At 52.9% G+C, this 26381-nt stretch overlaps 8 protein-coding genes across 8 annotated transcripts; 5 read left to right on the top strand and 3 right to left on the bottom strand.

The window, feature by feature from the left end:
• Window positions 1-1656: 1656 nt before the first annotated feature.
• Window positions 1657-5938, top strand: EsH8_VII_000501 (uncharacterized protein; the record flags this gene model as incomplete). The annotated part of the gene is made up of 3 exons (XM_083270634.1): window positions 1657-4074; window positions 4127-5061; window positions 5113-5938. The coding sequence occupies 3 exons, from the start codon at window positions 1657-1659 to the stop codon at window positions 5936-5938; spliced, it is 4179 nt and encodes a 1392-aa protein (XP_083128191.1).
• An 842-nt stretch (window positions 5939-6780) lies between these two features.
• On the bottom strand, window positions 6781-7733 carry EsH8_VII_000500 (uncharacterized protein; the record flags this gene model as incomplete). Its single annotated transcript, XM_083270633.1, has 2 exons — window positions 6781-7452; window positions 7515-7733. The coding sequence occupies 2 exons, from the start codon at window positions 7731-7733 to the stop codon at window positions 6781-6783; spliced, it is 891 nt and encodes a 296-aa protein (XP_083128190.1).
• Window positions 7734-8640: 907 nt separating this feature from the next.
• EsH8_VII_000499 (glycosyl hydrolases family 31-domain-containing protein) lies at window positions 8641-12007 on the bottom strand (the record flags this gene model as incomplete). The annotated part of the gene is made up of 4 exons (XM_083270632.1): window positions 8641-8886; window positions 8940-10570; window positions 10628-11077; window positions 11128-12007. 4 exons carry the CDS (start codon window positions 12005-12007, stop codon window positions 8641-8643), a joined length of 3207 nt encoding a protein of 1068 aa, XP_083128189.1.
• A 4036-nt stretch (window positions 12008-16043) lies between these two features.
• EsH8_VII_000498 (glycosyltransferase) lies at window positions 16044-17681 on the top strand (the record flags this gene model as incomplete). Its single annotated transcript, XM_083270631.1, has 1 exon — window positions 16044-17681. One exon carries the CDS (start codon window positions 16044-16046, stop codon window positions 17679-17681), a length of 1638 nt encoding a protein of 545 aa, XP_083128188.1.
• A 435-nt stretch (window positions 17682-18116) lies between these two features.
• Window positions 18117-19723, top strand: EsH8_VII_000497 (uncharacterized protein; the record flags this gene model as incomplete). Its single annotated transcript, XM_083270630.1, has 5 exons — window positions 18117-18387; window positions 18441-18865; window positions 18930-19356; window positions 19410-19468; window positions 19550-19723. The coding sequence occupies 5 exons, from the start codon at window positions 18117-18119 to the stop codon at window positions 19721-19723; spliced, it is 1356 nt and encodes a 451-aa protein (XP_083128187.1).
• A 1321-nt stretch (window positions 19724-21044) lies between these two features.
• On the top strand, window positions 21045-22856 carry EsH8_VII_000496 (Prefoldin subunit-domain-containing protein; the record flags this gene model as incomplete). Its single annotated transcript, XM_083270629.1, has 1 exon — window positions 21045-22856. The coding sequence occupies one exon, from the start codon at window positions 21045-21047 to the stop codon at window positions 22854-22856; it is 1812 nt and encodes a 603-aa protein (XP_083128186.1).
• Window positions 22857-23938: 1082 nt separating this feature from the next.
• Window positions 23939-24698, bottom strand: EsH8_VII_000495 (HSP20-like chaperone; the record flags this gene model as incomplete). The annotated part of the gene is made up of 3 exons (XM_083270628.1): window positions 23939-24289; window positions 24391-24593; window positions 24677-24698. 3 exons carry the CDS (start codon window positions 24696-24698, stop codon window positions 23939-23941), a joined length of 576 nt encoding a protein of 191 aa, XP_083128185.1.
• A 425-nt stretch (window positions 24699-25123) lies between these two features.
• EsH8_VII_000494 (TFIIH/NER complex subunit TFB3) lies at window positions 25124-26218 on the top strand (the record flags this gene model as incomplete). Its single annotated transcript, XM_083270627.1, has 1 exon — window positions 25124-26218. One exon carries the CDS (start codon window positions 25124-25126, stop codon window positions 26216-26218), a length of 1095 nt encoding a protein of 364 aa, XP_083128184.1.
• Window positions 26219-26381: the final 163 nt, after the last annotated feature.

Raw genomic sequence — 26381 nt, 5'->3', positions numbered from 1 at the left:
CCCGCCCGTCAACCCCTCGTTACCTACCTCTCTGGTTACACCTCACGCCCCTCCCGGGGTTGCCTTCTTCTCCCCATTTGCTATCCGTCCTGTCCCGGTGTGTCTGTGTAGTGATTTGTGATTAGTCTGCGAGTCCGTACACACTGCGCACTTCTGCGGCCCGCTGCCTATCCCACCACCACCCATGAACCGCAAGAGCCATATCTAGTGTAGCTAGCTAGTCCAGTCCATTCCCATGTATGTTTCCACACCCACCTCAACCCCCCCCCCCCGGCTACAAGGCCCCCCCAGACTTGCATGGGTTCGACCACGCTCTCTTGCATCCTGTCGCTTGAACCACCGACGACTGGGCAAACCACCCTTCACTTAAACAGAGTTTGGACTATGACGGCCCCCTCGTCCTTTCTTGAGCCTGTCTGCTAGTTTTTTGTGCCTCACCTGGTCTTTGACTCCCCATTTCCTCTCGCATTCTCTCGGCTTCAGATACTTACGGTCTGAACTGCTTAGTGCTAGTTTTGGTCTCGATATTTTCTGGCCTGCCAATTGATGGATGAGCTTGGTTCACTATTGTCCATCTTCCCATCCATCTCCTAGCTGGGTCCAGTACCAACACCCCCCTCCCCTCCCCTCTCCCGCCTCTGCTCTGCTCTGTTCCCTTTGGTCCAAGACCCCAAAGCAAGACCAAGCAAGACGCACGACTGCTACAAATATACTGCACGCCTGGTGTCTGAAGCTGGCGAGTGGCGATTGTCTGTCTGTGTCGACCCCGTCACTACATTTGCTTCTCTACCTCTCTCTGCCTCTGCTTCTGCTTCTGTCTCCATTGCACTCCTCTTTTCTCGTTACTTTCTTTACCCCCCCTGCTGCAATTACATCCAAGCCTTCCCACCACCACACACATCGGTATCGGATACTAGCCTGTCATCCGCCGATTTCAGTCTCCCGTTTCCTAGACTATTAGACGACGAGACGACGAGACACACCTTCTTAGTAAGCCCCTCCCGCTACTGCCATCATCGCACAGGCGCCCACCCCGCCGCCCAATCTTTCGTCCTTCCTACGCCGCCTCTTCCTCAATGTCGCCGCTTGCAGTCGGATCTAGACTGTTTGAGATTCCCCTCGGTAGCCCTCCAGTCCCTCTTTCTTTGTTCACTGCCGAATGGTTCCTTGAAGCTGTTTGCGCCTTTACCAGCCCTGCCAGCCACAGCCGCCGTTGTCGCTCCCCCCGCTGCTTCTGCTACTACTGCTGCTCAGCCAAAATCAGGAGGCTTATGGACTAACAGGTCGGAAGAGGGTCCTTGCACACATCTTTATTCCCAGTGCCCAAACCGCGCCTAGACCGCACACAACCCATAGCACTTTCGCATCAAGGACGGCCACTCCGTAGACCGGTCTATAATCCGGCAGTCCAGAGCGCACGCCCACCACACAAACCGGCGCTGCGCCATGCGCTGCTTCGCCTGCTTCCTCCCCGACGATACTCTAGCCAACCGCCCTCGCTGCTTCTTCGTCTGAGTCTACCTCTCGCCTGCCCAGCCAACATCTTTCGGCCCGAGAGGATCAGGCAGCTCTCATCTTGCAAACCTCCAGCCCTCCTTCACCAACAACGAGGTTCAACTCGGAGCCGCAGCTTCCCATGCGCGGGCGAACACCGAAATGCCACCCCAGGAGTCTTTCTTCACCACTAACCATGCTCGAGGCAACGACCCCGTAGTGGCTCCTCACAAATCCTCGATACCACCAGACGATTCTCGTCCGCGCGATTCGCGCCCTTTTCCTGGAGACAGCGGCTTCAACTTTGACATCAAACAGCATCCCGAACTCGGCGCGCTCCGCAGCGACGATGGTCCTCCAAGCACGACCAGTAGCGGTCGCTTTTTCCGCGACAACATCAATCTTTCAATCGGCGACGGCAAGCGGTCGCACTCGACAAGCCCGTTCCGCATATCAATGCCCTACATCACCCCAGGCCAGCTCGCCTTCTCCGCTATGCAGTACCTGCCCGTGCCGCTACTGGTGCTGAACAACCTCAAAACGGTGGTGCTTGCAAACGAGGCAATGGGCAGGATGCTTGGCATGACCAACGATGCAGTCGATGACAACTCTTACGTTGTCGAGAGGTTGAGAGGACAGTCGCTCTCTCAGGTGGGTGTTGACATGATTCAGGAAGGGCGTCCGGTCTGGGTTGGCTGGGAAGCGTTCCTGGATTCCCTCGTCCTCGAAATGGGCGCAAGACAAACGACCAAGGACGCTGCGGACATGTTCGGCCAAGGTGGAGAAGCAACGCCGACCCCCGATTCCTTGGCCCCGCCAATACCGGATCATCCGCCAAGCACGCCGCCGGGTGTAAAGGATGCCGTAGTGGATGTTGTTATTACCCGCAAAGAGCTTGGAAACCCCGGATTCGATTCCCGGAACAAGGCCAGAGCGTCGGAACATCAGGTCTATGCCAAGATGATCGTGACGATATTTGAGATTGAGGATCACCAGGTTTATTTCACCTTGACCTTCACGAGTTCTCAGTCGCCCCCATCCGCGCTCGTGACGAATCGCAAGGCCGTCGCGAGACCCAATATTCTGGAACAAGCAGACCGCAAAACGATTTCAAACTCGAATCCGCCTTCAGTCAGCTCCAGCCACGACTCAAGCTCGCCGTCTTTTCGCGTCAGCCCTAGCGCCGTGTCGCTTTCCTCGAGTCCGTTTCCTCCCATGGGGCCGCCGTCGACAGCATCTCATGCAAGCACCCCTTCCATTTTACAGAAAATGATTATGATGAAGGACGCCCTGCTCGACAACACGATGATGCCGATTTTTGCCATGTGGAAGGATGGCAGTGTGACATTCCCAAACCGGGCCGCTCGAAGTCTGTTACAACCAAACGCCGAACTAGAAAAGTCTAGCGACGGCTTCGACCTGCTTCCTGGATGGATCATTTACGACCACGAGTTCACGAGGGCGCTCGATACCACCGAGTATCCCATATCGGTTCTTCTACGCACGGAGACCCCTTTTAGCAACATGCGTGTAGGCATGGTAGACCCAAACGGGAAAAGGATTGTTTATGATGCTCTAGGCGAAGCAATCAGGGATGATAACACGGGCGAGTTCCTAGCTGGAGTCGTCACCTTCCGCGATGTTACCAAAATGACGGAAGAGATCACCGAGATCAAGGAGCGGGACGAGGAACGCTTCAAGTTGATCTGCGACACCATGCCTCAACTTGTCTGGACAACAAGGCCGGACGGATACCACGACTTCTTTAACACCCGGTGGTACACATACACGGGTCTTACACCGGAAGAATCACTGGGTCTCGGATGGAAGCACCCGTTCCATCCAGACGATATGCCCGAAACCACCAAGAGGTGGAAACACTCCCTGGAGACTGGTGATCCCTACTCTACCGAGTACCGCTGTCGCAGCAAAACCGGCGAATGGAGGTGGATGCTGGGAAGGGCCCTCCCGCTCAGAAACAAGGAGACGGGCGAAATCGAAAAGTGGTTCGGCACATGCACTGATGTAAACGAAGGCACTGAGGCCAAACTCGCTGCCAGGAGCACACGGCAGCAGCTTCTGAGCGTTCTTGCGCACTCACAAGTCACTATATTCACCGTCGATACCCGACGCAAGCTTACCATGTTGGAGGGTGCATTGATATGGGACAGCAACGGGGAGGATGCCGCAGGAAATCGCTCGAGTTGGTTTATCGGCCGCGACATGTACGAGGTTTTCAACCGTCTCAACACCCAACTAAAGACCGGAGAGCGCCCCAAGTTTCTACGACCCATCGAAGATATCCTGGCAGGTGGAAAGTCAGAGGAAGTGGCAGAGCACGGCATGGACGGCCGTTGGTACCGAACGAGGTTCTTGCCAATTCTTGGCAAGAAGTCCAAGGAAGGCATTCTAACCAACGAGACCTGCATTGAGGGCGTCATCGGCGTTATTATGGACGTGAGCGAGCTGAAAGAGAAGGCTGAAGATCTGGAGGAAGAGTCGAGGGAGAAGAAGCAAGCAATGGCGAATGAAGCAGCCGCCAAGGAGGCCAACAGGCTGAAGAGCCAGTTCCTCGCCAACGTGAGTGAGGCCCTAAGGCCATCTATCTAGATCAAGCTAACCAATCGTGCAGATGTCTCACGAGATTCGGACACCAATTACAGGTGTAATCGGCATGGCCGAGTTGCTCCGGGATATGGAGCTTGATGCCGAACAAACGGAATACGTGGAGAATATCCAGAGATCGGCGAATGCCCTTTTGACCGTCATCAACGACATTCTCGACTTTTCCAAGGTTGAATCGGGACGCCTCGATATTGAAGAGGTCCAGTTTTCTCTCTCAGTCATCGTTACGGACGTGAAGAAGATGCTGAGTTTCGCCGCTGAACGAAAGAATCTCGACTTTCTCTCGGACATATCTGGAGAAATCGAAAATGATCTCGTCGTCATCGGAGACCCAGGCCGCGTACGCCAGATCATCACGAATCTCCTGACTAACAGCATCAAGTTTACCAACCAAGGTCACGTCAAGTTCTCGGTTCAGAAGGAAAAGGAAACTGCAGACAACATCATCGTCAAGTTCACCGTTGAGGACAGCGGCATTGGCATCGAGGAGGAGGTCCGGAAGAAGCTCTTTCAACCATTCAGTCAGGGAGATGCATCCACAGCGAGAAAGTTCGGCGGTACAGGCCTGGGCCTGACAATCTGCAAGAACCTTCTTGAACTCATGCACGGAAACATGACGTTGGAATCGACACTTGGCAACGGGACCGTCGCAACATTCTGGGTTCCATTCAACAAACCTCAAAACCAACGCGGTGGCCCCTTGGTAGAAATTGGTTCTCTCCCGGACAGGCTGCAGTCCGAAATGAGTGTCTCCTGCAACAGCTCAGAGTTTGAACAACTGCTTAACACGCCTCCCGCCTCAGGCGACTCGTCACAATTTCTCACCGATAAAAGTAAGACACACGTCCGACGACTATCCGTTCGAACGCCACCCGCTTCTGATGAAGAGTTATTGCCACACGCGGAACGCTCCAAAATCCGCGTGTTGGTAGTCGAGGATAAGTAAGTTTAAGATGCAGTCTTTTGCTGGGGTTCGTGCTGACAAACCGATAGTGCCATCAACCAGCAGATTGCCACCAAGACAATCATGAAGCTGGGCTTCTCTGTGACGGCGGCCTGGAACGGCAAAGAAGCACTCGAATACATGGTGGCGGCACAACAAGGCAAACACGCCAAGCCTGATATTATTCTCATGGATGTTCAGATGCCAGTCATCGACGGCTACAAATGCACGCATCTATTGCGCCATCACGTGCCATATAAGACGTATGTACGGGACATTCCGATTGTGGCAATGACAGCTTCGGCGATTCAAGGCGACAAAGAAAAGTGCAAAAGAGCGGGTATGGATGACTACCTTGCCAAGCCAGTAAAGAGTAAGACGTTGGAAAGGATGTTGGTCCGCTGGAGCTTGGTCAAGAGGCCCAAAGGGCAGATTGTCAATGGCCCAGACAGCGCCATGTCAGATTGTTCGGACACTGCCGAACACTGCAGCAACGCGGACATTCCCGGTGTTGCGCATGAACAGCCCGGGTCGACAGAAGCCGTAGCGCCGTCGAGTCGGGAACAAGAAGAGACTGGGGAGCCGGATGCGGAGAGCCGAGGAGATCCGGTGACTCCGAGGCCTCTCACCAGGAACAATTCATACGAGCCATCGCCTTTCGATTCGCCACATATAACAGAAACTATCCAGCCAATTCGCCGGTCCGAGACGGATGAGCTCGCTATGCAGGCACAACAAGGAAAGCTCATGGATTTTGCCGGGGGCAAAAAGCTTCCGCGACGCGGGGAATCGTTTCAAACGGTCGTCGCGGGCGATTCTCTAACGGAAGAAAACGTCGAGAAACTAGAAAAAGAAGAGCAGAACCGGAGGTTATAGACGCGCGGTTTTTCGCGGCACCCTTTATATTGATTTTGTTTTTGCCGAAAGGCAGCAGTGGTACAGCGAGGCGCAAGGTATCGGGCCCTTTTCGGTGTCTTTCAAGCAACAAAGCTGTACATATTGAAGGAAATGAGAGGGAGGGGATCGGCAAGGCGGCAGTCATACGGCATCTTGGCATCGCATTTTGGCGTCCAAGGAGCTGATGAAATTTTGACCGGCGGGTTGGTCCCAAAACAGAAAGACGTGGGATTGAGGGTTTATTTCATTCCTCCCCAAGAGGAGCGGTAACTGTTTGGGGGTTCACACATACTCGGAACCGGTATAGAAAGGGAAGGGAAGGGGAGGAAGGAAATGGATTCATGGCACTAGGCGTTTCTAAAACCAACTTGGTCGTTGAGTGCCGAGGAGGCTTGATTTTCGGGTTGGTTTTGTTTACATTTTTATTATTTTATTTGCAGCGATGACGAACCTGCCGCCTGCTGCTCACGAGCCGAGGCTTTTATCGATTTCGGCGATGGCAATACATTTATCATGGCTATTTATATCCGGGGCCTCGCGAAGTGACTTGCCTTGGTTCGAAGTGTTGCGGGCGTGGGCTATGAGCGATGGTACAGGCATCTCTAGCAATTGTTCGTGTTGCGCCGAGATGTGCCCCTTATATCAAAGGTGCAGGACTAGGTTGGCTGGGTTAGGAGAGGGAGAGAAAGAGTGAGTATGGATTTTGGTTTTCGAGTTGCGGGTGATTTTTCCTACTTCTGATTTGATTTCGACTTTGTTTGCGAGTATTCACACAAGCGCGGTCGAAGCCATGGGCTCGTTTCCACCGGGCAAGCATCCCTCTAGCCTGCGACCTTGCCTCGCAGCCGGCTCGTCGGCACCTCGAACGCCGCAAGACGCCGCGCAAGCTCGCCGCTCCCGATCCTAGCGTCGGGATCAGGATTCAGCATCTCGGCAAGCAAGCCCCTCTCCCCGCCGACCTCCGCCCCGCGCAGCTCCTCGACCCGGCCCAGCCACGCAACCATCTCCCCCCTGACGGCTTCGTCCTCGAACACGTGGGGCAGGATCCACTCGCCGTCGGGCAGCGGGACGCGCCCGAGGCAGAACAGCATCGTCACGCCCAGGCCCCAGATGTCGCCGGCGTACCCCTTGCGCCTCTGGAGGAACTCGGGCGGGGCGTACGGCGGCGTGCCCGAGGGGGTCCAGCCGCCCGACGGCAGGAACGAGGGGTTTACGAGGGCGGCGCCGAAGTCTATGAGGACGGCCCGGGGGTGCGGGGCGGCGGGGGAGAAGATGATGTTGTCCGGCTTCACGTCGTCGTGGAGGATGGACCTGGAGTGGAGGTAGGCCAGGGCGCCGGATACGTGGGACCAGACGAGGTCGGCGTCGGCGGGAGACAGGGTCGTGTGGCGCGTGCCGGGGTCGATGTAGAGGTCTAAGCTGCGGCCGGGCTCGTGGCGCAGGGTGATGGTCAGGTCGCCCGGGTCCGAGGCGAGAATCAGGGTGATCTTGTCCTGCAGGGGTGTGAGAGAGATGCTACGGTTGGGGGGAGGGGGCGGTGGTTAACGTGACGTACGTGAGCACCTGCGAGGTTTAGGGCGTCGACTTCGTTGCGCCAGCGCTGGGGCGTCCGGGGGTCCTCGCGGTGTCGGAACCTCTTGATCACTGCTCGTGAGTTCTCCCATTGGCAGGTTTCTATCACCGAGTAATACGTATGCGCAATTACGCTGGTTGGGCCCGGCGCGGTCTCGTTGAATTCGGAGCAGTCTCCGGGGCCTCCGTCTTGGTTGTTCATGGTCGGGATGCCTGGTACTTATGCTGGCCGGGATTAATTTTTTCCAGTCGTGCTTTGGCGATATTGGAATCAACTTGTTACTGGTTTGCTGCGAAGGAATGAGAATGAATAATGCTCCTGATACCTGGGGACTGGGGCCGGTTCGCTCAACAACCGGGAACTTGGAAATGAATGTTTTATGGAAATGTGGTCGAGGAACATGGCCCTCAAGTAGTAGACTTGATGAGCTCTGCCCTTCGAAGCAACCCCCTTCACCTTCACAGTTTCGGCTTTGCACGCGGGCGGCGCAGGGTTGCCGGATGAGCTACTGCACGAGGGAGTGAGTCATGCCGGTAATGATCCTGCGTAGCGCGCATGTCGAGTCGGGCAAGTTCTGCGATCATAAACCGAACAAGCTGAGTGATGAACCATTGGGGTTAAAACCCACCGAGGATCAAGCGTACTTGGACGATCAGAAGAACAGTGTTGGGGTTTGATATAACTCAGCCAGGGGTGTTTTATTTTTTGTTATATGTGAGGCGCACCTCCCGCCCCTCGCGTTTGTGATAGTCCCAATACCCCGTCGAGACTCACTTCTTTCCCCCTTCAATACTTGAAGCCCCTGTAATGCCTTTGAATGATATCAATTATGGAAATAATGTAGGTGGTACTGCTTTAAATCACTGCCAATCAGATTGGCAGGGCAATTGATCATCTAACATTGCATTGGCCTCAGGAGGAGGGAAGGGAAAACTCGAATGACCCTCAAAAAAGCCCACAACAATCCATACTAAGAAGTGCTGTTTTCGCCATCTCGCAAACGAATATGTCTCGGTGTTGGAATCTCATCTGTAAACATGGCCAATTCCTACTTGCTGTCCCGAAATTTCCAAAGGCTCCGGCAGCTTCCCTAATGAACATGTGCCACTCAGGACCAGGTGATTTCCCACGAAGATGACCATGCTCCTTGAGATGTGAGAGTCTGCAGACCTGTGATGTGCAGAGTGCGGGCATCCGAATCGAAATCCCAGTTCCCGCCATCAAGGGCCTGTTGGTTGATCGCCACGGCCGAGACGCCCTTCTGCACTCCCATGACTGTGATGTTTCCGAGAGGGTTCGAATCCTTGAAGTCGCCAGACGGTGTGGCTTTGAGCGAGTTCTCAGAAGCCGAAAGCTGTTGTGAGGTTAGCCCGCATGGTTCTATAGAAATTACGAAAAGCGACGTACCTCAACAGTAAGCGTGGCGTCCTGCTCCAAGCTCTCGCCATCATCCACATACAAGTTGCCCGTGGCGGCGCCCTTGCCATCGAGCGCCACCAACAAGCCCCAGGGGTTCGCTCTGCTCTCCCTGGTCGTCAGGGCCGGGTCCTGGGTTGGGATTACGTAGCCTCCGCGGATGTAGACGGGGATATGCCCCAGCGGCGCATCTATCGTCACATTCTGCCCGGAAGAAACCCCAGTGATCGCAGACTGGTTGTACCAGTCATACCACACGGTTCCCTTGCCGACTCCGGGGAAGACGCCGTCTACGGTGCTCGCCCCTTGCACCAGACAAGGCGTCACCATGACGGCAGGGCCGAGCAAAAACTGCCTATCCGCGTCCGCAAGCCAAGGCTCGTCGGTGAACTCCCACGCCAGGGCGCGCATGACGGTGTCGCCCACGGTGTGCGCCTTTTGAAAAGCCGTGTAAATGTACGGCAGCAGCGAATACCGAATCCTCATCGCCGTCCGCGAAGCGTCTGCCACGGCACTCCACCTGTACGGTTCCTGGGGGATCGCGGCCAGGACGTTGTGGTTCCTGTAGAATGGGAAGAAGGCGCTCAGCTGCATCCAGCGCGCGCAGAGCTCCATGTCGGTGTTTCCGTTGAAGCCACACGTGTCGACGCCGAACATGGGGATGCCGAAGATGCTGAAGCTCAGGGCCTGCGGGATCGAGAAGAACATGTACGCCCACAGCGAGGCGTTGTCGCCGCCCCAATGGCCCGCCCATTTACCCGAGCCGGCAAAGGTTGAGCGGCCGATGATGAAGGGGCGCTTTCCCGGGAAGACGGAGAGGAGTGCCTGGTAGGTTGCGTTGAGGATCTGGTGGCCAAAGAGGTTGTGGAAGTCGTACTCTTGCGTGCCGCCGTGGTGGGTTGCGTTGGGCGAGACGGCGTGCACGGCGAGGTCGCCTTGGATGTTGTCGATCACATAGGGCGGGTGGTTCACGTTGCGGACGCCAGGCGTGGGCGTAGTTCTCAGGTATGAGGTTGTCGTGGAGGTAGACGGGGTTGCGGCGGGGGTGGATCGAGCGGCGGCAATCGACGAGGAGAGCGAAGAGATCGCATCGGCCTCGGTGCTGTTTGTGTTGTTGAAGCCTTCGGGGTACTGTAGGACTTCGTTGCCGGGCTCTCCAGGCAGCTGGAAAGGGGGATGGACGGGGTTGAGAGTGAGGTTGCCGCTCCCGCAGCTTCCGACGCAGAAGGACGACACCTCGGACATGTCAATCCAAATGCCGTCGTAAGCAACCTTTTGGAACCAAGTCACCAGCTCCGTCTTCCACCAATCGAACGTCTTGCTGCCACCAAAGATGGCACCGACCCAGTCAGGAAAGACGGTGTAGCCGGGCCAGACGGCACCCACGTAAAGCGAGCCGTCTGGGTTCAGCATGAAGGCGTTTGCATCGACTCCACGGTCATATGTCGGGTAGGCGTCACTGGCGTTCTCAGGATTTGGTGCGTAGATGGCGGAATCGACAATAGGGACGAAATGCTGTCCGTTATTATGAAGGTTGCCAAGGACACGAGCGGCGTCCTCATAGCCCCAGCCCTTCTGGTCGTCCTCGAAGTCCCGGTATTGGTTCATGTAGTCAATGTCGGCTAGCAATCGGTCAGCACTCATTCTCAAGCCACTCGAACGATTCGATTTAAACCCACCCCAAAGCGTTTCCAGAGGAATCTCAAACTTGGCAAAGTCGTCTGCAATCTCTTGCAAGTTGTCCCAGCTCGTGTATCCCCACCTGCACTGGTGAAAGCCAAACGTCCAATACTGCTGCATCGCGGGCAACCCGACAGCGCTCTTCTGGTGAGACTTCACAACAGCATCAGCAGTAGGGCCGGCGTAGAAATACAGATCGATGGTGCCGCCAAGCCCCCTCCAGGTGATGTTGGATTCGCGTAGCAGAATCTCCTGGGCGTGCGCATTCCGCAGGAAAACGCCGTGGGTATACGACGTGTATTCAGCGGTTTTATCTGTGGCGTTTGCCACATAAGACGCCTTCGTAGATTCGTCGTCAACCTGGTAGTAGCGTGTGTCGAGATAGATGGGGTGAGAGCCATAAATATTCCCATCGATTGGGTCTCCAGCATCAGCGGCATAGAGTGTTCCTGTTCAGGTAAGCCAAGGCCAAAGGCAGAGAGATTTTGTATTTACTTACTTGCAACATTGTTGTCCAATTTAAAGCCATGGATGGCTTCGCCAAGTCCATACAAGTTGTAGTTCTCGGGAAGCGGCGAGGCGAATTCGAAGAACTGGTCTTCAAAGACCAGCTTCGTTCCAGCGGTCGTGAACAGCACGTCGCCTGTACTCCTCCGGGATACATTGAATCCGAAAGTCGGTTCATTCGCCCAATCGAACTCTAAATGGCTGTCCGCACCATCAGAGCTCGCCTTACCGTCTGCAGCGGGCTTTGGGACGAGCTCTTCAGGAAGGATGAACCAGGTAGAGTTCTCGGCTCCGATATATCGTGGCAGGACCTGCACATGTAGGCGATCTGCTGCCTGGTACTCAACGAGAAGCTTCAGAGCTTCAACGTCATTTCCGTACAAATTGCAAGCTGTACCAGCGAGATCTAGGTCAGCGGTGAATCCATAAGAAGTTGATTGAACGTTTGAGGCCGTGTATCCGGGGCAAATGCTCTGGGGATCCTTCGCTTCTGGGTCCTTGACGTTGGGAATAAGGTAGGCGCCCTCGTCCGCCGACGCCGGCACCGTGAATTGCGGATTGCCGCTGCTGATGGTGGTTGAGGCCAAGTATTGCCGTGCAAAGGGCCGTCCGAATTCTGCGACCCTCGCCATCGTGCAGAGCGCCAGCACGGCGACCGCCGACATGAGGAGGGGCACGCGAGCATACATGCTGCGCTTCTGTTCTCTCTCGGCTGACTTGATTTTCGTACGGGCGGCGTAGAGCATCCAGAGGCACTGATAGAAGACGATGAATGCAGCAATCCACCAGATCAAGGTCGCAGAGAATGCCGCCATCTCCTCTCCTCTTATACCCTTCCTTTCCCCCCAATTGAGCCAGTCGTTGAGCATCATTGCTGTCGGAGTAGTAGTGATGGCAGTAGCTATCCACTAACGAATACCTGCTTCGACCGTCTTACAGGAAGCAAGAACACATCATCGTCCTTGTGGAAGGCCGGCCGGACTGCGGTGTAGCTAAGCTTCCCCGCACAGACTAATGCAGAGGCAAGGGAGGAGGTGAGATGGGGAAGACGGGAGGAACACGGGGTGATGTATCTAATGCTAGTCGTTTTTCTGGGGTAATCTGCAGTGCAGTATGCTAATATTTCCGCGAGCTTTATTGCGAGTTGCTGATGTGAAGTGCCAGCGGGACGGCGGGTGGTGACGAAATCACACAGACGTTGGGGGGTCGTGCGGAGTCTTGCGGAGTTCCCAAGCCCGCGGCTCTACTTCGTCCCATGTGGCTGCTGATCGCCGAAGAAGCGCCCGACAGCGTGTAAGTCTAATTGCTTGTCCTAACCGCATCTTGAGATTTAGAGCATGCATTTGGTGTACGTGAAGAATTAATCGCTGGAATTGTTCTCATGGAGCTCCATTGACTTGCAGAGAACGCCACTCATGAAATGTGTGATTATAGCTATGAGATGCCGGCCAACCCGACTTGCCTTCCTCTCCCCGAAAGTGGTGGCTGCTGATGTAGTCCAACAATTCAAAAATGATCACCCAGGGGTTATGCTCTATCTTGCTTATGCACATACTGATGTCTTTAATTGCGAGCATTAATCTTACAGGAGTGCTCGTTTTGAAAGGGCAGATAAGAGATTCACGATAGCCCTACTGCTGACCAAGGGTTGGCAGTTTCGAAGAGGGCCATTTTTTGGTTGCTATCATGGACATTTCATCGTATGCTGGCGAGCTTCTAATGGTTTTTTAATGGTACCTAGTCAGCAAGGTTTATGCTGAGGCTGGCTGCGAGGTCCGTATCGCGGTTAGAATCGTTGAACGAACCATGGTCATTCCACTGTGGGCCACAGGAACCATGGCGCCTTCACCTGACACCCAAGAAACCAATTGCTGAGTTGAGTTGGATTGAATTCTTTCTGAAAAGCTTGCAATGAAGCTTTGTTGGAAACTTGGTGCATCTTCGAGAAAGGCAGTGAAAGAAGCCTCGCCTACGCAACTAACAAGATGTTGTAGTCTAGAGATAACGAAACCATTTGAAAGACTTTTTCAACTTCAACAAAAGGGAAGCATTCCACGATACATATTTCGACTACAACAAGAAATTCCCGTCAAGTATTTTTTTACCCGTGTATTCGGACACTTTTTTGGACACCCAGAACTCAGCCATGATGCACACAGAGCCCAAATATTTCGTGTTCCTTGCCTGTCCGCCAGGTACACACTTCAGCAGTAACCTGGCGGCAAATCATTTCGCAGCCATTATAGAGCCAGATCAACCCGAGACATTCCTCTGTCATTGGATCAACCAATCTAGTCATGAACAACCGCATGGGCTTACCAACTGCCTGACGGTATTTGAAGGCTGCCGAAAATTGGTAATGCTTCTCAGTCTTCCCGAGTTCGTCCGACTTGAGCGTTATTGTCGACAATTTTATCCCCAGACAGGAGTACATTGTCCGTACGCCCCGAGACTGGTCCCTAAGTTGACTTTGGAGAATGACGATGTGTGGGTGATGTATCGTGGCCTGTGCCAGATCAACCACAATCGACAGAATGACCTTTATTGGTGGAACGGCTCAGCTCTAGGGCTTCCATACAATATTGGAGTAAGATGGACTGAGTTGACGTTTCAAATATACCGACGATCCTCGAGGCCGTCCGTGGGCATGCCTTCGACAAGCGCCTCCGACTCAGCCCCAGCATCATACGCCGGGCAGATCCTCACACCAGGATACATGATGCCACCGAACTCCCAGCATATTCCCGAAATCCCTTACATCATTAGCCACTCTCCCGATGGCCTGATGAGCGGAATGGCAGATGCAGGTATGCAGAGTGGGGGTTTTGGTACAAAGCGTTAGGACAACCAAGATGACGGGAATTCATCCCAATGGTAATGAGCCGGAGAACCTCTTGTCTTTCTGGTGTCAAGAACAGGGCTAAATAGGCTATCTATGAGATTGGAGGGTGTCTGAGGACTGGATAGGAGTGTAGTGAGAATAGTTCTACATCGAAAGAATGCTTAATTCAACCCAGCCAGGAGGTTGTTGCCGCCTGCTCGGGATACGTACGCTTGGACTGAGCGAATCCCCCCCAGGTACTGGTCCATAATGGCGGGCAATAGTCCCCGAGCCCCTGTGGCAGAGTTCATACGAGGAAAGGCAGCCAGGGTTGTGTCAGCTGCTGCTCGCATGGCGTCTAGTTGCTCCTGAATTGTTGTGAGAAGAATGCAGACGCAGACGGGATTTTCAAGGTCAGAGATAGCCTTCACATCAGGAATAAGTGTGGGACTAATTTGTTGAGACTCAATCAGTGTCGGCCTCAGAAGCAAAGCTGGGTCGAGCGCATAGAGACCCTTTTCATTGTCGGATATCGTAACCTTTGACTCTGATGAGGCGTCTTTCAGCGAAGGAAAGGCCAATTCGAGAATGTCGATAAAGACCTCTAGAACGAGCGTCGCAGGGGACACAACCATCATCAAAGCGGTCTCATCTGACATGGAATCCAGCATTGGGTTCCGCCAGGCAAATTTGGCACCCTCAGTCATGAACCATGTGTCGAACTGCGTCACTTTTTGTGTGGTTTGTAGCAATTCGTGTATGGCATGTGAGGCATCAATCTCGAGGTGCTGGGAAAATACTGCTGCGTTTTCCCTTCTCTTCGCTACAAGCTGTTGTTGCAAGGCAGAGAGCTGTTCAAGTCTACCAAGAACCAACTGTTGCGACTTGTCTGCATCTCCAAGCTCTAGAATGGCTTCTCTGGAAAGCTGTGGACAGTCTCCGGCAGCGAAATCGTTGTCATTGGCATTGTCATTGACACAGCAAACACCCGACAGGTTTTCCGAGTTCGAGGCTATGTGCGGCGCCTCATTAACGTTATGAATCGGAGGGAAACCCGGGACGCCGACGGCAGGCGGAGGTGGCAGCTGTCCGGAAGTTGGACAGGGATCTGGGCGTCGTGCCGCTGCGGGTTTTCTCGGCCTGCCTGTTTTCAAGGCAGGACTGAAAACGCATTGAAGTCCGTCACGGTTGCACTTATGACAAGGACCATTCCCCTCCTCTAGGCTTCGCAAGCAACGGATCTTCTTGTAGTGACAGGCATCGCAGGCTTGACGAATGCCTTTCACGTGCACTCGAACTGTTTTGGACATGTTTGTAGAGGGCTGGTGGACTAGATGGTCGGATCGAAGCCAAAACGATGAACGAACTGTGCGACATAATGTTCAAAGGCGAAGGATCCAGCGAAGCTACGGTGTCTTACCTGGTAATCATGTAGAGCGGTAAGATTTGCAGGCGCAGGCTGCAGTGACGTGAGGAGGATCCCTGCCCTTGCCAGCGGTAAAAGGATCGATCCACTTCCAAGACGCCGACTGGACCATCTGCATCTGCATCGGCGGGCAATTCCCTTTTCCTCAGACACAGTCAGGCTGGAGTGAGCTTCAATCACCGATTGTATACTGCTGTCCTTTTTCTCATTTGGGGCTTTGGGACCTCCTAACCCACGTCTCGTATCGAATTGATGTTGACTAGGTACGGTCTTTGCGTCCAACGTAGAACAGCGACCTTCATTCAACAGGAATTGCAACTGGTGCTGGGCAAGCGCCGTCCACAGATTCTTAGCTCAAGGGTGATCTAGTTGAAACTTTGCCAATATTGTAATAGAAAAGGTCAAGAGAATTCTTGAAGACCATTATCATTTTCATCCTCTTACGTGTCGCCATGGCGATAATATTCCGGCACAGTCCACGCAGGCGCGTCACGCATTGGACCATGATCGTTGAAATGTCACACCACTTTGTGGGAAACACGCCGAGAAGCCAACCGTCCAATAAACACGCCGAGACAACCTAGAAAAGAGCCATCTTCATCAAAAGACCGTTTCGGAAGGGAGTTTCCGGACCTGTTGGACTGACAACTTACCGATCATTATGCCAGGCTCAGACACTCTCTACAAGCGCCGGGTCCTGCTGTGTTCGACTGTCGGTGGCTTCACCCATGCCGCCCCGATTCTCGAACTTGGCGTCGTTCTTGCGGACCGTGGCTATGACGTTCACTTCGCGACCAATGCCGGCCAGGAGCCCTGGGTGTTAACCTACCCGTCCGTCACACGTGTACACAGTTTCGGCCCCGCCATGTCCGACGACGATGCCGAAGCACATTACACCCGCATGAGACAATGGAGACCCAGCGACGGCGTGGGATCCATTATGCAGTCCAAGTATCTGTTCGACTCGTACTGGCCTGACACCTACTCTCACTTGCGCGAGATCATGCTGGATCCGGATGTCAGGCCTGACATGATCGTTGCAGACTTCTTTGTCGATGCGGCGGCCAAGGACATGATGATCGAGTTCAACGTCCCCATAGCCATCATGTGGCCGCAGATGCCCTACTTTCTGGCCCCCGTAAGTTATATTCCAGGTCAGCCGGGGTTCCAGATCGACTTCACCCCAACGTCCGAAAATGCATCCATTTGGTCGCGGATCAGGAACGAGATGGTGCTGTTTTGGGCCTTACCGCACATCACCGCATGGGTGCGGTGGACCCAGAAGATGCGAAAACGATATGGCGTCAAGCATTCTCTGCCTCTTACGTCGAAGCCGAATCATCTAGTTTTAGTCAATTCGTTTTTCGGTCTGGAGCCTGCCAAAGACTTACCACCTCTCATGGTTCCTGTCGGGCCCATCCTCAGTGAGAACTATCCACAACTCGATGGAAGATACCGCAAATTCCTTGATACCCACGACAAGACAGTTTACATTGCCCTTGGCACTCATATTGCTCTCCCCGGTGCGGATCTGACGAAGGTTCTTCAGGGTCTTATTCTTGCCTTGGACGCAGAACACATCAACGGTGTCATATGGTCCGTCGGGCCATCTCCACGAAAGGAATTTGATAGATCTAAGCGTCTTGAACGGTTGAACGGAAGTTCGATCCTAATCGGCGACATTCTCAATGGCGAACATCAGGACTTCATGTTTCCGTCCTTTGCACCCCAGCGAGCTATCCTCGAACATTCCAGCAGCAGACTCTACCTCACTCACGGAGGTGGCTCCAGTGCGAATGAAGCCCTTTTCCATGGGACTCCAGTTCTGGTCATGGGGTTTTTCTTTGACCAGCTCTGCAACAGCTCACGGCTTGTCGAGGCGGGAGTCGGGTTAGCCATGGACAAGTTCGATTTCGCCTCCAGAGAAATGGCCGACAAGATTGGCCATATTGTGACCGATGCCGATGGTAGAATCAAGAGGAATGTTGAGCGAATGAAGAGGATAGCAAAAAGCGCTTCGCGACGCAAGCATCTTGCCATCGATGTGATGGAGGAGGTCATTTATGACCACAAGTTGCGCTTTAAAGATGGCAAGGAGCTCCGCCCGATGCACCTACAGACGGCAGATATGAGAATGTCTATATGGAAAGCCAGAAACTGGGACCTGTGGGCTGTGTCACTTTCCGTAGTAGCGGCGGGTGGTATTGTGTGTTTCATAGGGGCGAAGCATGTCCGGCAACTCGACTTTGGCGTCTTCCAATATGCCACGGATATGATTTCACAAGTGCATGGAAAGTAAAGGACCGACGTGATGTATTTATCTAATGATGAGTTAATTCTATTTTGAATTGAGGGCCCATTTTTCAATGGACACGCTGCAGTGCAGAATGATCGACCAAGTTTGAAGGAGGCTGACGACCTCCGCAAGTTGTCGGAACGTAAGCTGCAAATAGGTTTGCCATTTGAAGACACCAGGGACGGAACCTCCGGTCATGAACGGCATGAAATCATTTCAGCTACATATGGATCCGTTTATCAGTAGTCAGAAAGCACCTTCCAAGGATGTGCAGATTCTAACAGCTGCTAATAAGTTTTCAAAACTTCGCTCCCATCCAAGGATTGAAAAGGGTGTTATCCCCCGTAAAAATGACCGAATCTAACTAGGGCTGTAAAGAGTTAAAGCCTTTGACTGTACAAATTCAATCTTTACTTGTGGTTTCTCTATAGCAACGAGATGGGTACTCATGAGCTATTCGTCGCGACACGTTTGGGCAATCCGGACCTTGGAGCTGTGGTCCTGGCCTGCATCCTCCTCTTCCTTTCCTACGTGGCATTCGAGATATTCAAGGTATTTTTGATTGGATTCACCGGACCTCTCAACAAAATACCAGGGCCATGGCTTAACAGAATAATTGGACTGCCCTGGATGGTGGCTGTCATCAAAGGAAAGGCATTTGAGCTGGGCGTTGAATACAACAGACAATATGGAGACATTGTCAGAGTCGGTGAGAATGAGATGTCTGAAAGAAATAACTACTCTCTTCTAACTTACAGATAGCTCCGGACCTCGTCCTCGTCTCCGACGCCAAATCCATCCACCAGATCCTCGTCGACATGGACCTTCGTAAGAGCGTTCTCTATGAAAAGTTCCGCCAAGACGAAGATGGTGTGACGCTCTTCACCATGCGAGACCGAGCGCAGTATCGTGTCCGCCGAAGGCTCTTCTCCCACGGATTCTCAATAAGCTACCTCAAGGGTCTCGAGCCGCTGAAGCTGGAATGCATCCGGGCTCTGGAGGAGTTTATTGACACTCAATGCGCACGAGACGGCGGAAGCACCGTTATAGATGCTTGGAATCTCATGGGTCGCCTTGCATCGGACATCATGAGTGCCACTGCGTTTGGGGGCTCCTTTGAGTTGGTGAAAAACGGGGAGCATCCCATCCGCAAAAAGTTTTCCGAAAGTTTCAAGCGGGGAACTATTGTAGGTAACTCCTCATCAACGTTTCTAAGCTCTATGATGATCATATAGCTGACGATCTGGAAAGTATCAACTGCTCCCATTCCTCAAGTACATTCCATTCATGCCTAAGTTCCGAGACCCCGAACTAGGGCAACTTGTCAACGACATTATTGCTCGGAGGAGGGCATCCGTCAACAAACTGGCCAAGCCCGATTTGCTGCAGCTCCTTCTCGATACGCATGATCAAAACCCTGAAAGCTTGTCCGAATTTGAGGTCATCGCGGAGATGCTCGTATTCTGGCTGGCTGGTAGCGAAACTACAGCAAGCACCTTGACGTTTGTGATGATGTTCCTTCTCAACGACCCTCCTTCGTACCAGAGACTTGTGGATGAGATTCGGGAGAGGTTTCCCTATTCGGACTCTCCAGTTTCGGATGACCAAACGGTTGACTTGCCGTTCTTGCATGCTGTCTTTAAGGAGACTTTAAGGCTCATGCCTCCTGCAGCTGGTGGTAAGGTGTTCCTGCTTCAACATTTGATAAGTTTGTTCTAACGAAGATAACAGGACTTCAAAGACAGGCGGACGAGGATATAATCATAAGTGGACATTTAATACCAGCTGGAGTAAGCTCCTCTCTCTAACTTAACTGAAATGCTTGTACTACATATTTGCCAACAAAGATCTTGCTGACATCAATGTGAAAGACCCGGGTAACTGCAAATACAACAGTCCTGCAGTGGGATGAGAAGGAATGGCCTGATGCAGACAAGTTTGTCCCCGAGAGGTGGCTGTCTGAGTACAAGGGCATGAAGGCGAGCGAGAAGACCGCCTATTACCCCTTCTCTGCAGGATCGAGGAATTGCATTGGGAAACAGTGAGTATCTGACGTTATGTCCCAACTTGGTACATATATTAATGCTGTTGACAGATTTGCGTGGACGGAACTGCGGCTTGCACTTGTCTCCTTATTTAGGAGGTACGACATGGCTCTCATCCCCGGCCAGTCGCATGAACTCGTTCACTTCACAGTTTTGCATCTAAAGGCTGGAAAATACATGCTACAGATTAAGCCAAGAGTGTGATATTATGTAACGAGTTTAGTATAGGAATTAGTTACGCTGTTCGGTAATTAAAAACCAGACCCAATGTATGGCTCTCCGGGGTGAACTATTAAGACAACCTCTCAGTTCCATGTGAAATTTAAGTGATTTGAAGTCTATACCCAGAAACCCGATGAAGTTAAAAGTAAATAATAAGGAAATTAAGAGAAAGAGAACGAGTCTTATTCTATTCCTTCCTGCCCATTCATCTAACCCTCCGCTTTTATACACTCTCCCGACTGGATTCCAACGGACCCTCTGACGAAACCAGGATACCATTTTTATTCTTAGATTAAATGATGCTTTTTGAATACAGTCATTCGTCTCAATTCTCTGTATGGATGTTGATCTTGCATAGTTTGCCCCGTCATTTCTTTTACATCTTAACCGGAAAAGAAATCACTACAAATGACCAGGCGGCTTCGACAAGAATTCACAATAATGAAGATTGTAAACCCTTTCAGAAAACACACGCGTCGGCCAAACTCTCATTTTTGAGGCTTACGGTCTTGCTATCGCATCGTCAACGACATTCCGTATGCTGAGGTTTCTGCAGACAGCAACAAGTCTAAGTGAATTGATTAGTATTCCGGTAATATTTGCTAAAAGAAATTTGTGTTTTATTTTTAACTTTTTTTTAGATCGTCGAGGATAACTACACAAAATGTATTAAAAAATGTCATTAGGAGCATGCCTTCTGGGACTGCCACCGCTCAAGAGGTAAACGTCTGGATTGTTATCATTGTGCTGAAAGCTGTAGACGGATTGTGGCCGAATCTTCAGATAGTCCTTTGAAAAGTTCAGCATTGAGGTGGTATTGACTGATGAAGAAGTCACATACCAAGTTGAATCCTAGCTGTTGTGTTTCTCCTACTAAGAAGACTCAAGTTCCTACACTCATACCGTTGAGGTGTAAGATGAATGAGCGACCCACTCCCAGATGCTTGGTCATGCTCTACTTACGTAACACGGACTGGCACGAAAACAATAGATTACCTAATTTTCCGGAGCTCCAAATCCCTACCACCCATCCAGGGAATTTTTTTCTCACCTTCTTACCTGCTCCCAACAATCCAATTCTTTCATTTCCTCTTCAGTCATGGCAGCAGTCAGAGACAGCTTCCTCGACCTCGAAAAGCATCGTTTGCAACTCGAGGAGAACATTGCCAAGCTGCAGAAGGCCTTGCAGCACTGGCGACAATGGGACGCAGAGTATGAGTCCTTGAAAGAGGAAATCGAGTCTGTTCCCCAGCCCGCCAGCCGAGAGGACCTTGCGCGCATTCGCAGAGACTTTGAAGGCGACGTTGTCGATAAGAAGGAGATCAACGATCTCTTCGGTCGCATTGATCTGAAGCCCGCGGATCAGATCGTCAACCTCCTGTCCCGTCGCATCGACTATGTGGCGAAGAACATTGGGACACTCGAGAAGCAGCTCGAGTCTGCCGAGCAAAAGCATGCAGCTGCCAGCATCGTCAGCAACCCGGATGTTCGGGATGAGGATGGTCTGCCTATAACGGAGATTATCGAGGAGCTCGACGAAGAGGGCAACGTCATATCGAGCCGGCTGCAGCGGCCCGGCGACTCCCGCGGCCAGATCCGAGAGATCCTGGATAAGGCAGGTGTCAAGGAAATCCCTGACGGCAAGCCTGTGGGAGCCGAGAAGACTGAGGTCATCGTTGAAGATGTCACCGACGAGACTCCTGCTGAGATGCCGGAGACTTCGATGCCTGCCGCCCAGCCTGTTTCCTCATTGATGGACGCCCAACCTGAGGCAAAGGTCGACGACACTATTGCGGTGAAGAAGACTGTCTCGTTCGCAGAGGACACCAAGCCACCTACGGAGCCGCAAGTGTCACGCAGTGCTCAACGAGTCGAAGACATCATGAAGACCGCCAAGGAGCAGGAAGAGATCAGTCGGCAAGCACCCGTCGTACCCGAGGACGAGTCAGAGGAAGATGCCTTTCTTCGGCGAGAAATGCTCAAGTACGGTATGGAAGAAGTCGGTGCGGTGGTGGCCGAGCTGGATCTTGAGGAGGGCTCCGGTGATGATGGTGATGATTGGGAGTATGAGTACTCTGACTTGGACGAGGACGAGGAAGAGGACAAGTACGGGCGCTCGACCGCCAGCGTGCTCGACGATGGCTACCACCAACGGATGCTGGAGCTCGAGAAGCGACTTGGCGTCAAGTCTCGCTTCACTGAAAAGCCTGAAGAAGAACAAGAGTCAAACGAGGACAGGCAAGGCATCGGTCGGATCGTCGTTAACCACGGCGACAAGGCACAGGCCACCGAAACTGCCAAGCCGTCGTCTGCACTGGCTGCTTCCAGCCTGAGGACGTCGTCACCGACCGACGCAGGCGACAGCAAGAAGAGTGTTCGCTTTGCCGAGAGTCTAGATATCGCTCCCGAGGCAGTCGCTCCTGCGAACACAGCACCACCAGCTGTGTCGCAGCCTGCGCCAAAGCCCATCGTTGAACCCCTCAGCGATATCGTCGAGCGCACTGGTCCTGCGAAGCAGACGGAGGTTAAAAGCACTCGGAAAGCATCTCGCTTTAAAAAGCAAAAAGCTGCGCCAACTGTTGTCGATGACGAGTTCGTCCCGAAGGGTCCACGCGATGTGCCCTTGCGGTTCCTCGACCAGGACAGACCGACGGCCCCCACTGGTCCCGAAGGGCAGACACTGGCAACATCAGTTGTTGAGAAAGAGACCAAGCCTAGAGAACTGGACGCCTTTGAGGACGACTTCATCGATCAGGATCTCGCTGACGAGTATCATCGCCAGCGACGAAACTTCATTCAGAAACAAGGCGGCTTCATGCAAGAAGACACGTCTGTGGTCCGGCCCCTTGACGAAGCCGATGGTGGCCAGCGGATAAGCAAGTTCAAGGCTGCTCGGCTTTCCAAGCAGTAGACGGCCGGACCCGATCACCAGTAAAGGTATGTGGAAGACTTCTTTTTTTCTCTCAATCCTCCCAAAATGATGACCTAGACAATTTTATGTTACAGTTATCCCTATCTCAATCTCACTGTGTGGATATGGTTCTAATTTCTGATTTTTTTTACTTCTCCGTTGCTCAATATTCAGCGTTTAAGTCCAAATGAACCTGGCTAATTCGAGCTTCTTCAGTTATCCAGACAGGCGCGATGTGATTCTTCCTCGCGTTCACCTACTATCCCGACCAACTCGATTTGCCATGCTGGGTAAGAAATTTTCTGTTTTATTTCACGCTCTCCCCTCGAAATGATGACCAAGACAATTTTATGTTACAGTTATCCCTATCTCAATCATCTATGTGGATATGGTTCTAATTTCTGATTTCGCTGCTTTCTTTTGCCTCGATTTTTTGCATTCTACTGCCAGAAAATGTCGCTGACCGAAGAAACAACAGTTCCAGTGTCGAATGATTGATCATCCAATAACAACGGTACTGACATGCTCTTCCGTCTGAACTTTTTCCTGCAATACCATCCCAGGAGAAGAGGGTTTGGATAGAGCGGATAGAAATTGGAATGATAAAGACACCCGATGTTGGGGTCTTTTGTCAGCGATTCTGTAGTCCATGGATCCTGGCGTCTCTTGCTCTCAAACCTTGCTATTGCCTACTAATATTCACAGAATCACTCCAGTTGTGACGGACTTGACTTGTAGGCATGTCGCTGGGCTCGGCTGTGTTGATTTTGCTAAGTCTTTTGGACGGAGCGCTTATTAATCTGACAATTGATGGGTTGCAGCTTCCATCTGCTTCGCCGTTACTAGCAGCTCCAAGAGCAATGCTTGCACATGGGCTCTCTGATGCCTTAACCTCTGGCTTTCAGTCTTCCGTGGTTTCGGCTACTCGTTTCACCCCTGACATGTTCGTCCCAGAGTAATTAGATAATGTTTTTAAATACATAATGGTTTCATCAAAAACGTCCAAATCTGTGCCTCGTGAATTGTATTCCTGTGCAGAGTGCTCCGTTTTTGGATGTATTAAATTTGTGAGCGCACGTTATTTAGCTAATCTTGGCATTGCTAAAGTCCATCTCCGGGTGCTCGGCCTGGAACTTCTTGAGAATGTCGAGCTTCTTCTGCTCGTCCGACGTAGGTAGACCCTGTTCCTTCTGGCGCTGGTCCCACATCATCTTCTCAACCATACCGCGCGTCTCTCCATCAAGGTCCGAAAGCTTGCTCTGGTCGGGCGTGATCTTGGAGACGTCGATCTTGGGCGCCGTCGTGACCACGTGAGCCCACCACTCCATCTTGTTGACCTTGTCGAGGTGGATCTCAACCGTCTTGGTGCCGTCCGACGCCGAGGTGAGGGTCCAGGTCGAGTCGTCAACGATGATTGCGTGCGAGAGGTCGCCCTGTGAAGTGTTAGCTTGTACTTCGTAGACTGGTCTAGGAGATAGAAACAGGGCGGATCCAATGGGAGGACGTCGTGGTGGGGTAGCTGGAGGATACTCACGCTGATGATGGGCTCTTGCCCCTTGACGCCAGCAGAGATCTTGGTCTTCTTCAAGTCAATGGTGAGGTCTCTGCTCTTGAAGTTTCCGGGGACGCTGAAGCTGATGTCGACATCGGCGATAGTCTGCTGCCACTTGTAGGGCAGCGCGCTCTGCTCCTCGGCCTCCTTGGCGCGGGCGGCGGCCTCCTCAGCGGGGGTAAGTTCTGCACAAAAGTCTTGTTAACGCATGCTTACGAACAACAGGAATTCCGCCCCATGCGCCTTGGGGAACTAAAGAGGTGCTCACCTGGTTTTTCGTTGTCAGCCATGGTTGTGTATTTTTGCTATGACGTTCTGTGTAGGTCGAAAGCAGTGGAAGATGCGCAGAAGGCTGACATATTTCTTGGAGGGGTAGCTGTGAGACCCCTGTTCCTACCTCGCATCCGACCTGAGAGCTCTAGCCAATGAGCATCGCTTAATAAATCTTGCCCATCAGCCTCGCTTGCCTATCTTCCCACTACATGTACCGGTCATTTCGAGGCATCACCACCATCTCTCTGCAAGCAAAAGCTTCGCATCCCACCCCCGTGCGCAGCAGTATACCTTCCGTTCGGAAAGACGTCACTTCCAATGCCGCCATAGATTGACAACTAACCGCAAAACCCCCCCCGCGACAGGTCTTTCTTTCAACACGAAACTACCATCACAACCCATCTACCTACTTTCTTAGTCTTCCAAACAGCGGCCGCCCAAAATGGCCGCCCGACGCCCCTCGACAAATGGCGGTGCTACCGCGGCGCCCCCGACGACGACGACAGATATCTGCCCCGTCTGCAAAACGATGCGTTACCTAAACAAAGACCTCGAGTTCCTCATTAACCCAGAGTGTTACCACCCAATGTGCGCCAACTGCGTTGCCCGCATCTTCTCTGACGGTCCCAATCAATGCCCCTATGCTGGCTGCCACAAGACTCTCCGCAAAAAGGGCTTCAAATCTGCCTACTTTGGCGACCTGACGGTGGAACGAGAGGTCGACATCCGCCGCCGCGTCGCGGCCGTCCTGAACAAGGTCGAGGATGACTTCGAGACGCTCGACGACTACAACGGATACCTGGAATGGGTCGAGACCCTGACCTTCGACCTCATATCTGGCACCGACGTCGAAAAGAAGGCGGCCGAGGGGAGGCTGATTGAATGGGAGCAGGCGCACAAGGCCGAGATTGAGCGCAACCGCCGCCTCGCGAAGGAGTCCGAGGCCGACCGCGTCGCGCGGTTCGAGGCGGAAAAGGACGAGGCCCGCAGGCGGAGAGCGGAGGCGATGCAGGAGGATGCCGCAGAGAAGCAAAACGAGCAGCGCATGCGCGAGGAAATGCTCAACGGCCTGGCCAGCGGTGACGCCGGCGAAGCGAAGCAGACGCTCAACCGCATCCTCCTCAAGAAGCGCGGCCAGAACCGCCTCAACTCCGCCATGGGCTCTCTCTCAGAGGCGGCATCGGCGCCCGGTCTGTCCATCCGCGGCCTGAAGCAACAGAAGAAGCGCGTGATGGAGGACAACAAGCCGTACGACCCCTTTGGCGGTCTCAAAGTGGACATGGAGCGGTATACCATGGGACCCCCGGAGGAGTATCGCAACCACTGGGTCGACGAGGCGAGGAAGAAGGAGGACATTGTCGTGGGTGGGTACAGCGCCGAGGAGTACATTGGCCGGGCCATGTTCGAGGCCTTTTCCGGACTGGCTGTGTTCATTGAGGACGAGAAAGGACCCGAAAGTGTGGCTACCACTGAGGCGGCGCAGGCGGCCAGCACTGGCCAGACAACACACAAGATGGACGTGGACGACGTGTTCTAGATGCGCGGTTGTCGTCTCACCTTATTTGGCTTTTGGGGTTAAAATGGGAGGCATAGCGAAGGCGTTCGGGTTGATTTGGATAACGGGATAACATGGCCAGATGGCAAATTTAAAAGGGGGCACGCCTGTCTTCATCAATCAACCAGCGATTCACCAGCAGTGT

This window comes from Colletotrichum jinshuiense, chromosome 7 (assembly GCF_051148585.1).
Source record: "Colletotrichum jinshuiense chromosome 7, complete sequence".
NCBI classification, from domain to species: domain Eukaryota; kingdom Fungi; phylum Ascomycota; class Sordariomycetes; order Glomerellales; family Glomerellaceae; genus Colletotrichum; species Colletotrichum jinshuiense.
Note: the sequence above shows the minus strand (reverse complement) of the source record. Positions and strands in the feature narration are given on the sequence as shown.